Genomic DNA, 15,393 nt, shown 5'->3' with positions numbered 1-15,393 from the left:
TAATGACACATCATTTCACTTGAACTTTATCCAGGGTCCATCCATTTTGGGAAGGTAAAACAATGGCAGTAAGTGGTCCAGTTTTTTGTAGTGTTAAAAAAGGGCAGTGGGTAAGATTTTTATCATACAGCACAGATCTACTATTATATGTCTGGAGGTTTCACCAATTCTCATTTCCTAACTGGGTGAATGTCACAAAAACAAGCCCAGGTAACATTTCACTCCAAAGTCAATGGGGAAAACAAACTTTAAACTTTGCATTAAGGAAATTAGTACAATTAAGTACACTCCCATCCATAAACTGTTATATACATGAAAACAAAGATGTCAGAAAAAAAAAAAAACTGTTTCATGGTTCTAAAAAAGGTGTACATTTCTCTGGGCAACAGGGTGATATATAACAAACTTTTTATAAGATTCACCCTACTTGCTATACGGATGAATGTATTGCGGATGTCGACATGTTCTTTGCTTTCTTAGGCCTTAATGAAGTTGGCTTGATGAGTTTATCTTAATAAGTTGCATATACGACAGCACGTGTGAGTTTGACTGAAACAGGTATGAAATACTGAACTCACGTCAACTTCTCCTTGATCAATCACATAGAAGTTGTCTCCTTCATCACCTGAGAAAGAAACAAGAGAAAGCTGAGTTTGTTCCAATCGACCAACTTCAGGAAAAACACTACCGATAAATAGCAATCTTTCCTTCTTCCTTTTCCTTGTTTTTCTGCTCAGTTGTGAAAATCCATTTAAAATACTGAACATACACTACCATTTCAAAGTTTGGGGTCGGTACGATTTTTTATAATCTTTTCAAAAGAAGTCTCACCAAGGCTGCAATTATTTGTTACAGTAAAACAGCAATATTGTGAAATATTATTACAATTTAAACAGAATGTTTTTAATTTAAATATATTGTAAAATGTAATTTATTTCTGTGATGCAAAGCTGAATTTTCAGCATCATTACTCCAGTCTTCAGTGTCACATGATCCTTCAGAATGCTGTTGAAAACAGATGTCCTGCTTAATATTTTTGTGGAAACCATGATCAATTTTTTTCAGGGTTCTTCAACTAACAGCATTTATATGAAGTAGTAACAATGTGACAGTCTTTACTGTCACTTTTGGTCAATTTAATGCATCTTTGCTGAATAAAATTATTAATTTCTTAAAAAAAAAAATTACTGATCCCAAACTTTTGAATGGTTGTCTATAACGTTTAAATGCATTTATATATCTGTTAAAAGTAAATTTTTCAACCTTTTAAGCATGCATTAGCATCTACATGACCAAAAATTGCCTAAAAGCCACCAAACTCCCATTTTAATTTCATGGGACCTTTAAATTCAAGATGGAAAGGAGGAAAAGATAAATAATGTTGTCTCATTCCCAGATTCCATCTCTTTCCGACTCCCCATTTCCCAAGAACACACACCTACAGTTGTGCATATCAAAGATAAAAGATGGCACACCACTTTAAAACCGTCAGCACCTCCCAGAGCAGTGCCATCTAAATGATTCCCAGGCTTCATCTTCTACAGCCCATTTGAGAGTTTTTAATGGATGGCTGGGTGTGCCAGAAGCCAACATTTCCAAGTTAAAGTCCGTTACAGCATTTCTGTAGGTTCAGAGGCTCTTTGATGTCTGAGTGTGTGTTGAAATTGGTGTTTGGGATCCTGGTAGCGAGCGTGTGTGTTTGCGCATGCCGAAGAGTTAAAAGAGCCCGTGATCCGTGCGCAGCCGAGTTCACGCGGGTTCACGGGGCTAATTAACACCGAACACACTAAACGCTCGTAAATCACACAAGCAATTTATCTTAACACACTCACCGATCACTAGTGGCTTACACACCGTCTCTCTCTCTTTCAACCCGTTCAGCTCATTTTTCTTAGTATTGTTCCTGTCTTCCTGTCTTTTATCACCTCTGCTCTGAAGTTTCTGTTTTTTGGCTAACAGATCCTTGAGTCACAGAGTGCAGTCAAATATTTGACGAGAACAAAAACACACACATGCACACTTCTACACACACACACACACACACACACACACACACACAAACAAAACTTTGCACATTCCTAGATCTATTTTATGGGCAATCTGCCCATGTTAGATAAATGCTTCGAAACTCTGGTTCAAGAATGGCATTGCACAGAGAGTATTCACTGTTCCCTATCGCTTTATGAACTCCACATGAAACCAAAAAAGAGCTCATTGTTTAACTGTAGAAAAAACCCTCATCACCCACCATTCCTTCTTACATAACAATCTGCAATGCATTTGTACACTTAGTATCAGTATTAGTTTTGACTTTGTGGTTGCTCTTCCATAGCTCAACATGAAGGTGTCATCATTCAGCCTTGTCTTCTCCTAAAATTGCTTAGTGTGACTGTTGGCATAGGCCTGAATGTGGATAGAATAGGATAGAGAGCATTGGTCTCTGTTTGGCTTTATATTGTAGATGACTGTATCATGGCAAATACAGTTGAGATCTTTTCTAGAGACACATTTCTGGGGTCTTTTTCTTCTGGAGAAACAACAGGAGATTTCAGCTACCGTCTCCATATGCTTTGTGTATGTCTTTCTGCTTCCAAATTTCCAATTCAATTCAATTTATCACTTGCCATTTCTTTGTAATAATTTGCGAGATATTAGGGTTAGGGTTAGGGTTCTACACATTTTTATCATTGTAGAGATCTCACTTTTGATAATTCTTTGGTTTGTGTTAGGTTTGAGTTCTTGTGTTTTCCAATGCATGCACTGCATAAATGTAATGTAACATTAAATACAAGAGGTTTCATTTGCCATTATGTTTCAAAATACTATAATATTCAGAACAATAGGAATGTATCATAAGCCCATTTAGGCTGTAGTAAAATGATTCCTCAGAAGTTAGCTAAATCTTGGATATCCTTGGTTTAAAGACATTCATCTTCAAAGAAAAAAAAATATATTTTTTTTTATACTAAAAATGCAAAAGGTTTTCTTTTTAGGATTGTTAAGTTTGGGTTAGTCTGTAGTTTATTTTTTTTATTTTTTAGCTTTAATTAAAAAATAAAAATAAAAATAGCAGTCCAGAGCAATGGTTCCCAACTTTTTGACTCAAAGGCCCCTCATTTTCATTTTCCAAAACAATATTCAAAGACCCACCAATATAAGGTATTTTCTTCAGTATTTCTGTTGTAATTATGACAACGCTGTTTTCCAATATATTTTTTTAACAGAAACGGTGAGTGTTGATACATTAACTAACCACAATTCATTTTGTGACTCCAGAAATTTTAATAACTTTATGTAAAAAATAAATAAATAAAACCTATATATATAAATTGTCATTAAGGGGAGGAAAAATATGATCTTGTATGTTTTTTAATATTTTATTTTAAGTTAAATTGTTTTAGCATAATAATACATTTTAACAGTAATTGTATTAATTAATTAATTCCTACAGCCCCCTTGGAAATTTCCTGAGGCCCATTTGTGTGTACAGGTTTGACTATATTTCTGAAGTCCAAAATGTCCTCACTAGTGAAACCTTGTTGAACAGACTAGCAAGTAAAAAGGTTTATAAATCAGACAATTATTTATCAGACAATCAGATTTTATTTCTAAATCTACAGATTTGCACAGATTTCTGTGAGGGTTATGTTTTGGGATAGGGGTCGGGTTAGGCCATAGAAAATATCTCTAACCTGATAAAATAAATAAATAAACAAATCATGGAAGTCTGTGAGATTTCCTAACTAATATAGTGAAGCAAACGTGTATGTGTGAAATTAAACTCATGGTTTTTCCATACTGTACCTTGCTGGATTACTGTCTCTCCGGCGATGTGTGTGACCGGGAACATGGCATCAAATATGTCACTGGAAAAAAAAAAAAAGATACATTAGATTAATCTCTCATTCAATCATTGGAAATTCAAAAACACAAATACAACACATTAAATTCAGATCAATGGTAATATAGATGTCATCTTTATGACTGGAAAAACAAATGCCAAATACATGCTCTGGTCACAGAGATCAAGTGATCACACCCTTCACCCCATGTTTTCCCCGTAGAAACACACGTGTTGAACATACAAAAGACAACAAACTAATAGTAAATGCTCATACTCTGTTCTTTACGAGACACACACCCTCAAACAAGAAACAAAACCACACAACCGTGTCTGTGTGAAAGCAAAGAGTGTCGTAAGTGTTACAAGTTTATGACCCTGATACTGCACTTCCATTCTTTGTGTTTCGGCAGCCACTGGTGTGTCAGTCACTACACATGACCCCTGACTCCAGTCCCACAATACACCTCTCTGCTTACTGCTGCCGGTTGTAGGCAGTGTTTATTCACTGCTGCTGCTGCTGCTGTTGTCAGTGCCTCAGTAGTTGTATTTATGTTATGTTTGCATGCTAAATATGTAAATATGTTTGACATCTCAAGGCATACAAATTGAGGAACCAATTATGACTGTGACACAAACAGTGGCGGATGAGCTACAACCAATGATATTTTACACTGTAAAAAATGATTTTTTGAAGTTGCAAATAAAACAAAAATGATTGGGGTACGTTTTACTTAAAAATGTCATGTTCAATTCAGTGTTACTTGTTTTCTTTGTAATTATTTATGAAATTGTTCTGAGTAAAAATCATTTCAAAGTAAATCCTACACAAAAAAAATTTCAGTGTAGTTTTATTTATGCACTAATATTTTTAATTAGCTTTAATTTTTATATTTTCTGCTATTTATTTTTATATTAGTCAAAGTTTTAGTAATTTTGCCATACGCTTTTCTCATTTTTTATTTTTTAAGCTAAAGTTTTTCACCTAATGTTTCACATAATGCTTTGTGCTTTTCTAACTTTTATTGTTTTTAATACTTCGATTTAGCTTTAATTTATTTATTTAGTTAATTAGTTAGTTAATTTTAGTAATTTTATCACTTCAGCTTAAACTATTTTATTTCAGTTAGTTGCCAAGAAAACATTTATAATTTTCTAAGGATTTTAAGCTGAAATTTATTGTCTAATATTTATTTTTTTATTTTGTTTCAGCTCTATTTTAACTAGCAAAAACATGTTTTTATTATTATTTTTTTTTTAGTTAACAATGACAACACTGGTCATAATGCAACCAAGGCCAACAAAACATGTTGTTAAAATTAGTTCCTTTGAGTTTATATTTAAGAATATAAAAGTAATTGCATGCATTCTACTTCAGAAAAAGCAGTAATGCAATGATTAGAGTCATTGAAGCTCATATTCCAGTCTTGAGAGCAAATAATGGAGCATCTGGTAGGTGGTCTTCAATTGCAAGCTCTTGGTTTTAGAAGTTTACTGAGCGTAAAGAATGTTTATTTAAAACGTTACACCACGAGAGCTCTCATCAGCTGTCTAGCTGCGGGGATTCCCCGGCACTCGAACCCATTCACAGCAGCATTACGAGACGTATGATTTCAGTGGGAGATGATGATGATGGCTCCCTAGAGAACTGAACGGCGGCTATTTCAGCGAGGTGAAGTGGTTAAAACAAAGCTGTGAGTAGCCATTACAAAGACCAGGATGGTTAAACTCAAAGTGTGATGTCACAGAGTATGATGTCAGACGGAGGAATGATCAGAGGAGAAGTCTTGAGGTAAAGGGAGGGAAAAGGGATTGAGAAGGTGGCTGGTGATGAGCGGTGGTGAGATCGGTCTTAAATTTGAGAAAGGGTGGGTGGGAAGTGTTTGAGAAGGACTGCAAGGTTGGAGGAGAAAAGAAAGCTCCTGTAGCTCAACTAGGGGTGCTAGTGATGGCAAGGTTACAGGTTCAATTCCCCAAAAACGGTTCAAAGGTTTAGGGTCAGTAAGATTTTTTTTTTTAAAGAAATTAATACTTTTAATCAGCAAGGATGCATTCAATTGATCAAAAGTAACAGCAAAAAAAAATTATTTCACATAAATGCTGTTCTTTTGAACTTTTTATTCATCAACGAATCCACAAATATATTATGCAGCACAACTGTTTTCAATGTTAATAATAGGGCTGCACGATAAATCGCATGCGATATTTAACGCGCATCTTGTCAGAAAGCCGGTTCTGTAATCAGCGGTAAATCTCCATCACGTGCGTGCTTTCACATTGAGCCTGCACATCGTGCAGCCCTAGTTAATAATAAAAAAATATGTTTCTCAAAAACAAAAGCAGCATATCAGGATGATTTCTGAAGGACCATGTGACACTGAAGACTGGAGTAATGATGCTGAAAATTCAGCTTTTTAAAATAGAAAACAGCTATTTGAAATTGCAACAATATTTTACAATATTACTACTTTTTACTGTATTTTCAATAAATGTAGTCTTGGTGAGCAAAAGAGGTAGGGATGTCCCGATCAGGTTTCTTCTGCCCCCAATCTAATCCGAGTAATTGAATAGTGTGTGTGTGTGTGTGTGAGAAATAAGATACACTCTCTCTCTATGAATATACAGTATATGTGCCCACTGTATAAAGACACTGGTAGATGTAAACATGTTACAATGGTAGACATTTTATTTGTACAATAAGCAGAATAATTGCAACAAAGTGGAGATAAGTTTAGAAAGCATGAAGCTCACGTTGTCAGAATGCCTGTCTATCAGTCAAATCCAAAACAAGATGCAACCCACGGCAACGTGTTACAACAACGGCATCTCAGATAATAGGCAGATAACAGTAAATGATAAATCAATGAGTGATTGTTCGAAAGTGTGCATCAAATACACTGAACACTGAAGTGCTCGGAAGTGTGCGAGGCGCTAGAACAGACCTCCATGGTTCTCGTGCGTCACACACACGTTTGAGCTTCTTCTTTTCTTTTTAATGGCAATTGGCAAACCCACCTAAAGGCGTATAATGCCACCTACTGCACGACACCAGCATGACAGCTGATGTAAAATAAGGACCGGGCTGAGGAGAGCCGATACCGATCAGTTAAAAAATTGCTTGATCGGCACCGATCTAGATCCATGACTGGCTCAGGCCATCCCTAAAAAGAGGCTCTTTCTTAAGAGAATCTATTAATAATAGGATAAAAATCAAAGTTTGACCCCAAACCTCTGGTAGTCTTGGTGAGCAAAAGAGGTAGGGATGTCCCGATCAGGTTTCTTCTGCCCCCAATCTAATCCGAGTAATTGAATATTGACTATCTGCCAATACCGAGTCCCGATCCAATACTCGTATATTCCTAGTGTTTGGTGCACAAATCAAGTACATTAAAGTTATTAAAATCAATCATATGCAGAGTTGTGCAGAAAGTAAAAGTAATATAGATGTATATGTAACAGTTAAATACCGTAATTTCATTAACTGATATAATGTTAATATACCAACCTATTGAAGTACTGAAATCTGTTTTGTACCTTTGACTGATAACCACCAAATGCAGGTGGTGATGAGAAAGTCACATGATGAACCAAAGCCCATCACAAGCAGATTTTAAATAATAACACATATATAAAGGGGCACAGTGTCATCCACACAAACGCTAAACACCATCATGGTAACACACATGAAACTGAAATAATGCAATAAACTTTCATTTAACACCATTAGGTGTAACACACAACCCTAATATACAAAACTGATAAGAAAAAACTAAGAAGAAACAGTTATTTCAACAAAAAAACATCAAATTTGAAATGTAAAGCAGGAAATTCTGGGAATGTCAATTTACGGTTATTCACTTCCAAAAACAGCATACTACCGTAAAATTTATGTCCAATACATGTAATGTCCAATACAGTTTTTCACCGTATATAGTAGGGGAATTTACCGTTAACCATTTAACAGGTTTTTACTGTAGCATTTTTACAGTCTTTTACCGTTAAATTCACGGTCATTTTTTACAGTTATCTGGACATCTAATCTATGTCTTAAATTCTATAGTGAAGGAATAATTCTAGTTTGGGTGGGAGATCGATGTAAACACAGATATCGAATGCGAGTCATGTTGTGTAAAAGTAAACAGGTGGGACAAAAAAAAGAATATGGTCAAAACATCAGATCTATGCATTAAACCTTAGGGCCCTATTTTAACGGTCTAAGCGCATGGTCTAAAGCGCACGGCGCAGGTGCACTCAGGGCGTGTCCGAATCCACTTTTGCTAGTTTAACGAAAGGAAAACGGCAGGCACGCCCGGGCGCATGGTCTAAACAGGTTGTCCCTATTCTCTTAATGAGTAATGGTGTTTTTTGAGCGTAACGTGCAATAAACCAATCAGAGTCTAATCTCCCATTCCCTTTAAAAGCGCTATTTACATGGCGGAATGTAATTTTTCATTTTTAAAAATGTTTGTGTGCTGCTGCCCTGTGTGTGTAATAAGCAAAGTGTACGCGCGTTGTGCACCCGCCTATTACCCAGACGCATTTTACTAACGCGCTCTTTAAATAACAAAGAAAAAATATTGCGCCAGACTTTAGACCAGGTTTGAGTTGGTCTATGGCACAGTCTATTTTCAGTTCCTCAAAATAGCTACGCGCCAGCAATGCGCCTGAACACACCTCGTTTTCAGACCAGCACCCCCATGGGCGCACAAATGGGCGCAATGCATTTGCTATTTAAACAAAGCGGCGCAGGACGGGAAAAGGAGAACTGCGTCGGGCTGAAACTAGCAAAAACACTTACGCCGCGCCTTGCGCCACATTGCGCCGGGTCTATGATAGGGCCCCTTAAGAGTCCAAATGCAGTTACAGAGAAAAGCAAGCAAATATTTAATAACTGAAGCTTATTCTAGATAGAAATGAAGCCATACGTTAAATATATATATATATATATATATATACAGTATCTCACAGAAGTGAGTACACCCCTCACATTTTTGTAAATATTTTATTATATCTTTTCATGTGACAACACTGAAGAAATTACACTTTGCTTCAATGTAAAGTAGTGAGTGTACACTCACTCACTACTTTACATTGTAGCAAAGTGTCATTTCTTCAGTGTTGTCACATGAAAAGATATAATAAAATATTTACAAAAATGTGAGGGGTGTACTCACTTCTGTGAGATACTGTATATATATATATATATATGTGTGTGAGAAAAAAATAAACCATTTATGAATGAATTTACTTTCAACTATTTCTTCATTTTGTTTTTTGTTTTTTCCACCAAGAGCTGAACTGCATGCACATGATTGTAGGATATCATACACAACAACCACTGTATTTTAGATGCTGGTGTCCCCACATGGATATTTCAACCAGCAAGAGCACCTGGGTCAAAAACACCATGTTGGTTGACCATTTCACAATTGGGTCCACCAGATATACCAAGCAGCACTAACCGGCATAAACCAGTCTTGACCAACATAAGCTGGTCTTTTGAGCAGGGAAAGGAATTAAAACACTGAGGAGGTAGACAGCAACATGAGAAGGAACAGGGTTTTTGTCTGAACATGTCCATGAATGAGTGGGAGGAGGAAAAGTTGATGGGTTTGAGTAAGAATGAGAAAATATAAGTGATAAAACATATGGAGGGGTTTCGAGAGAGACTACAGGGTGGTGGATTTGTGGTGGGATACACTGAAGAGCATGAGATGTGTCAGTGTGAATGTTGTCACTTATGAAGGATGATTAGAAAACAGCCTTCTGGGAAAAGAATATTGAATAGAGTATTCACAGTTCACATCCAAAAACCACTAATAAGTAATAGAGTGAGTGATGTTCACTGCTGTCAATGAATCAGCGGCTGATCAGCTGCTGGGTGTGAGAGAAGATGTTTGATGACGTACTAATACACTAAAATCCAAAGGGTTGAGGTTTTTTTTTTTTTTTAAGAAATTTATACTTTTTATTCTTTTTGATTCTGATCAAAAACACATTAAACGGATCAAAAGTTACCATAAAATACATTTACAATATTACAAAGGGGTTCTATTTCAAATAAATGCAGTTCTTTTGATTTTTCTATTCAAAAATTTCTGAAAGTATCACGGTTTCCACAAAAATATTAAGCAGCAACTGTTTTCAAAATTGATAATCATAAAAATGTTTCTTGAGCAGCAGATCAGCATATTAGACTGATTTCTGAAGGATCATGTGACACTGAAGACTGCAGTAATGATGCTGAAAATTCAGCTTTGACTCACAGGAATAAGTTACATTTTAAAATATATTCAAATAGAAAACAGTTATTTTAAATTATAATATTTCAAAATATTAAAGTTTTTAATGTATTTTTGGTCAAGTAAATACAGTCATGGTGACTTTTTAAAAAACGATTTATTTCAAAATTACAAAATCTTATAGATCCCAAACTCTTGTAGCTCTAGACATTTTTTGGCAATTATACTTAAAACTAAGTATAAGTGCAGTAAGAATTTTGACCGATTTGTTCCAGTTTGTGCTTTATTCTGCTCAATAATCGAGGCTGACTGACATGTAAAGCTACCAATCACAGCTTGTGTTGTTTTTCGTGTCATTCAGGGACATTTATACTTTGTTGAAGACACAAAGCAGAACACCCTATGAAGGAAAAGATGAGATGTCACTGAGCGTCTGCACAGTGGTCTGTAAATTACTGTTTTCATGTGCAAACGTGTGACCGCAAAATCTAATGAGGCTCCTAAATCATCACCTCTTCTCTTCTTCTTTAATTGAATCTCACTCTTTCAAAGGGAAAGTGTTAAAAGCACCAACATTAGGTCTCCTTTATTTGTCCACACAAGCCTGAGCCTGCCTTACACTTGCAAACGTCAAGAGAAAAACAGCTGAATGCAAAGGAACAAACTCTTTAGCCTTTAGACAGTAAAAGCTAAGTAGAGCACGTTTTGGATCCCATTGACTTGCATTGTATGGACAAAAAACAAAAGCCCCTTTCACACAGTAATACCAGTAAATTGTCGTAAAATTACCAGAACAACTGCACCGGTAAATACAAAAATGCACTGTTCACACAGGCAATGACGTTCCATCTTTTTACCGGTAAAGCAAATTACCGTTAAATTCTGTGACCTCATTAACTGGAAATGGCCTCTACATGGCTGCGCCTGTGTTGTGTTTGTAAACATGGAGGGGTATATGCGGTCAGTGTTTTTGTTGATGTTTTCATATTTGTGTCAAACATTATAACGAATGTTATGATTGGCTCAGAGTAGACGTCTTACGTCAGCGCGTTCTGAACTTGTACGTATCTTTAATCTCGTTCTGCGTTCACACAGAGCACATTACCGGTAATTTACTGGTAATGTTACAGCTTCTCATACCGGTAAATGGACAGAACAATTTTTCCGGTATTTTTGAAAAGCACCTGTTCGCACATGATCTCTTAACAGTAATTTACCTGTAATTTACCAGTAAAGACTTCTCCAAATCTGTTCCAAGAAAAGAAACAATCTCATCTATATATTGGATGACCTGAGAGCGAGTACATTTTTAGCTATTTAAAATTGTTGTGTGAACTATTCCGTTTAAAAAAAAAACATATTTGCAAATGTTGAAGAAAAATAAAGTTCATTCTGAATATATTCTCTGAAAATACTCACATCTCATTGCAACAAGAGAGAAACTTTAGTATATGGAAAATAAAAGGATTGAATCATTGAATTACGTGAATAAATGAATTACGTGACAAGAAATTAGGCATTTCATGACAAAATGGAGTTACATTTGAATACAAAAATTGCATTTCATTACATACTGGGTGTATTGATTATTTTACACTGCCGTTTATTTAATGTCTTAATGTTTTTGAAATAAGTCTCTTATGCTCACCAAGGCTGTATTTACAGGATCAAAAATACAGTAAATCAATAATATTGTAAAATATTTGTACAAGTTATAACAACTGTTTTCTATTTGAATATATTGTAAAATGTAATTTATTCCTGTGATGTAAAGCTGAATTTTCAGCATCATTACTCCAGTCTTCTGTGGAAACCGTGATTTTTTTCAGAATTCTTCAAAAGATATCTTTAAAAGATATTTCAACAAGTTCAAGAAATATTTTGTACCATTATAAATGTCTGTACTATCACTTTTGATCAATTTATCGCATTCTTGCTGAATAAAAGCATTAATTTATATATATATATATATATATCATTTTTTTATTTTTAATAAATTGCTGTTTAATTGTTTAAGTTTATTGATTTCAATTAACTAGACATGCTTTTTGATTAATAAAATTTCATTGAACCATTAAAACAGAGTCCAGAAAAACTGAATCCAGAAAAATTCAAAGGGAAAAAACGGAATTTGAAAAAATTTGAGGAAAAAACGGATTTCATAGGGCCCTATATGCTCATGTACAAAATGCCAAAGCTCTAAGTGTGCGAAACTGTTTACAAAGTGCTGACCTTGTTTCACAAGCGATGGCATCTGTAACAGAGAGAAAGGGACAAAGTCAGAGTGATAAAGCCTCATTAACAACTTCACTGGCGATTATCAGTGATTTCACTGTATCGGTATCACTGTAGGGTGGAAAAAAGCACACCCACTAACATAAACTATATAAACGCGCACACACACATGCTGCTCTTATCAATCATGAGGAGCAGACGTGCAGATCTGTTTATCCACACTGCAAAGGGTTGCTATGAGGCAGGGAAAACCCGTGTTTAATTGGCCACGAGCTACGTGTTTTTATGTGTAACACTGCAGCTGTTTTGGACGCACTTTTTCCTTTGGGATCCATCTGTCTGTCTGAGCTCGGAGTATGCAGTCTGTCTGTCTAGTCTATACGTCTGTCTGTCTCCCTGTTTGTCTTCAGTGATGGATGGATTCATTTACAGTGACACCAGCAATGAATTCAAACCAAAGTTGTTCAAATGAGTACCTGACTGTCAGAAAGATGTCATTTAATCAAGTAGAATGAATGATTATTTATAGCGTTGACGACTCAAGCATCACAACCTTCACACTGAGGTTTAATGCATTTGCAGCGAATGTGACAAGCTCATCCTGCACGAAACACACCATGCACAGACAAGACAAAAAACACCTCACAAGCAGACAGTGGGCTTTAAGGCAGGAAAAAGAAAGAATGCAGGAATGTTTGGGAGGGAGGAAAGACAGCAGAACAACAGGAGGAAGTCAGAGGAAAAGAGAGACAGACTGAAACAGAGGGAAGGAGAAACAATGGTCATAATTGTCAGTTTAAGACAGTTGAATCCACTGTTAAACTTCACCATACAAAGGAAATAATCACAATGATACTAATGAGATTAAAAGGAGAGCAAATGGCTTTATTCAGTCTCTTGTCTATTCATCTCCAGAGAAAAAAAAAAAACACAATAAATCTCGTCTCCACAAGTCTTTTAGAAGAGATCCCAACAATATGCAATAAGACGCCGTGCAAATCTTGCAATTAAATGCCAGAGATCTCAATATGAACGCAAATGTTTCTCATTAAAGTCTTCCAACACAAAATGATCTGAGCTGCTATCCACATTCATTTGAAATCTACATTGTTCAAAGGTTTGGAGTCAGTAATACTTTTTTTTTTAAGAAATCAATACTCAGCAAGGATTCGTTAAATTGTTCAAAAGTGACAGTAACAGCAATTATACAGTTACAGTATGCTGTTCTATTAAACTTTTGATTAAAAAATGTCATGGTTTCCACAAAAATTATATTATATTAAGCAGCACAACTGTTTTCAGCATTCATTATAATAAGAAATGTTTCTTGAGCAGCGAATCAGCATCAGAGTGATTTCTGAAGAATCATGTGACACTGAAGACTGGAATAATGATGCTGAAAATTCAGCTTTGACTCACAGGAATAAATTACATTTTAAAATATATTGCAATAGAAAACAAGTATTTTAAATTGTTGTAATAATTAACAATATTACTGTTTTAATACTTTTCTTTTAAATAAGCTTCAAAAACATCTTACAGACCCCAAACTGTTGAACGATACTCTCACTGTAGTGTGGGTCAACATTTGATTGATTTTTGCCTATTTAATTACTCCTGAGGAATTTTAAGACAAATATTGAGACAATGTTGATACATGGTCAAACCCACATTAATTCTCCAGAGCTATGAAAGATCAACATCTGAGCAATGTGATTTCCAGTTCAGTATGATATTGCAAAATGGAAAAATTAGATCAATACTAAGCGTCTGCAAATCCTTACACATTTGGCACACGTTATCAAGTTAAAAAGTAACAGATTATGACATTGTCAAAAAAAGGTCAAATCAACAGAGGAAATCCAGCAAATGTTATGCATTGATAAAATGCCTCTTCCCACAATTTTCTTCTATGTCAAATATGTCTTTGATATAGCAGATTTACAGTAGTGATTTTGAAGTATACTTCAAAGTATACTTCAGTATTCACCCCATAATTAAAACAGTACTATTTTTATTTACATCATTACTATTTTGGTTTGTTTACTTTGATTAGTTAAATTTGTTGATTGTTAAAAAAAAGATCATATTCAGATGATGATTACTGTATTACAGTTTTTTCCCCCACATAACCATAATGAACATTTAATTTTAATCAAAATGCAACAATAAAAACCTTAATGGCTCTTAAAATATGCTAATTTTCCTTATTCAAAATATTGTTTCTTATTTTTTTCTTTTGGTTTTAAGGTGAACTATGACCTGGCTTTTCTTCATGAGATTCACCCTTTTGAACCACAGAGGGGGAAAAAAAAGAAAAGACGAAAAGTGTTGACAGGACAGAGGCTCTGTCTTTCTCACGTGTCCTGATCACAAGGCCGACCGCCTCACCTACATACACTCACACAGGCAATAAAAACAGAAAAGCAAACTAAAGTGTCTGACATTTCACAGGAAGTGCTGCCTGGCCTGAATCATTCGTTTCTCTGTGTCCAGCAGAGGAAAGGGAGAGATGTGTTTGAAGAGGAGAGCTCAGCACAAACAGCTCACCCCCTTTTGTCCAGTGTTAACGGGAAAAGCTGTTTACACTGTTCACATGAGGACGGGAGAGGAATGCTGGAACTGCATTAACTGGAACACATTTAGAAAGGCAGTAGAGGACAGATCAAGTTATTACTGATTATTCTGACTTATTCACTTTCATGCACACATCACATGGCATACAGACACCTGGACACTGAAGCAGCAGTTGACTGGCATGAGTTTTTTAATAGCGGATGTCAATATCTAGAGAACCGGGCAGCTGATGACAGACAAAGTGCTGAATTATGATATGTAATAGGGGTGCTCCGATCAGGATTTTTGAGACCGCTCACCGATTGCCGATCACAGAAAGCAGTATCTGCCGATACGATCACCGATACCGATCTTTTTAAAGCCTTATTTTTATCATGTAGAGTTATTTATAAGACTCCAATCAGGAATTTTAGACATTTATTCAGGGCCTAAATTTCATTTTTGAAAATGGGGGGGATTCTCCTCTTATAGGTGACTCTTGTGAGAGGGGATTTTTTT

The 15,393-nt window shown here is 35.5% G+C and overlaps 1 protein-coding gene across 3 annotated transcripts in view; it reads right to left on the bottom strand.

The window, feature by feature from the left end:
- The window catches only part of LOC107718609 (cAMP-dependent protein kinase type I-beta regulatory subunit), a 69,199-nt gene that overhangs the window by 28,425 nt on the left and 25,381 nt on the right, over window positions 1-15,393 (bottom strand). For all 3 annotated transcript variants that reach the window (XM_016525775.1, XM_016525774.1, XM_016525773.1), the window contains exons 5-6: window positions 3,805-3,866; window positions 579-625 (exon numbers count right to left, since the gene is read on the bottom strand). In XM_016525775.1, coding sequence (XP_016381261.1) covers window positions 579-625; window positions 3,805-3,866 — 109 coding nt within the window. The remainder of the gene's footprint in view (window positions 1-578; window positions 626-3,804; window positions 3,867-15,393) is intronic.

Source organism: Sinocyclocheilus rhinocerous, unplaced genomic scaffold, assembly GCF_001515625.1.
Source record: "Sinocyclocheilus rhinocerous isolate Xijiao unplaced genomic scaffold, SAMN03320098_v1.1 scaffold182, whole genome shotgun sequence".
Classification (NCBI taxonomy): Eukaryota; Metazoa; Chordata; class Actinopteri; order Cypriniformes; family Cyprinidae; genus Sinocyclocheilus; species Sinocyclocheilus rhinocerous.
This window is presented reverse-complemented; position numbering and strand designations above follow the sequence as displayed.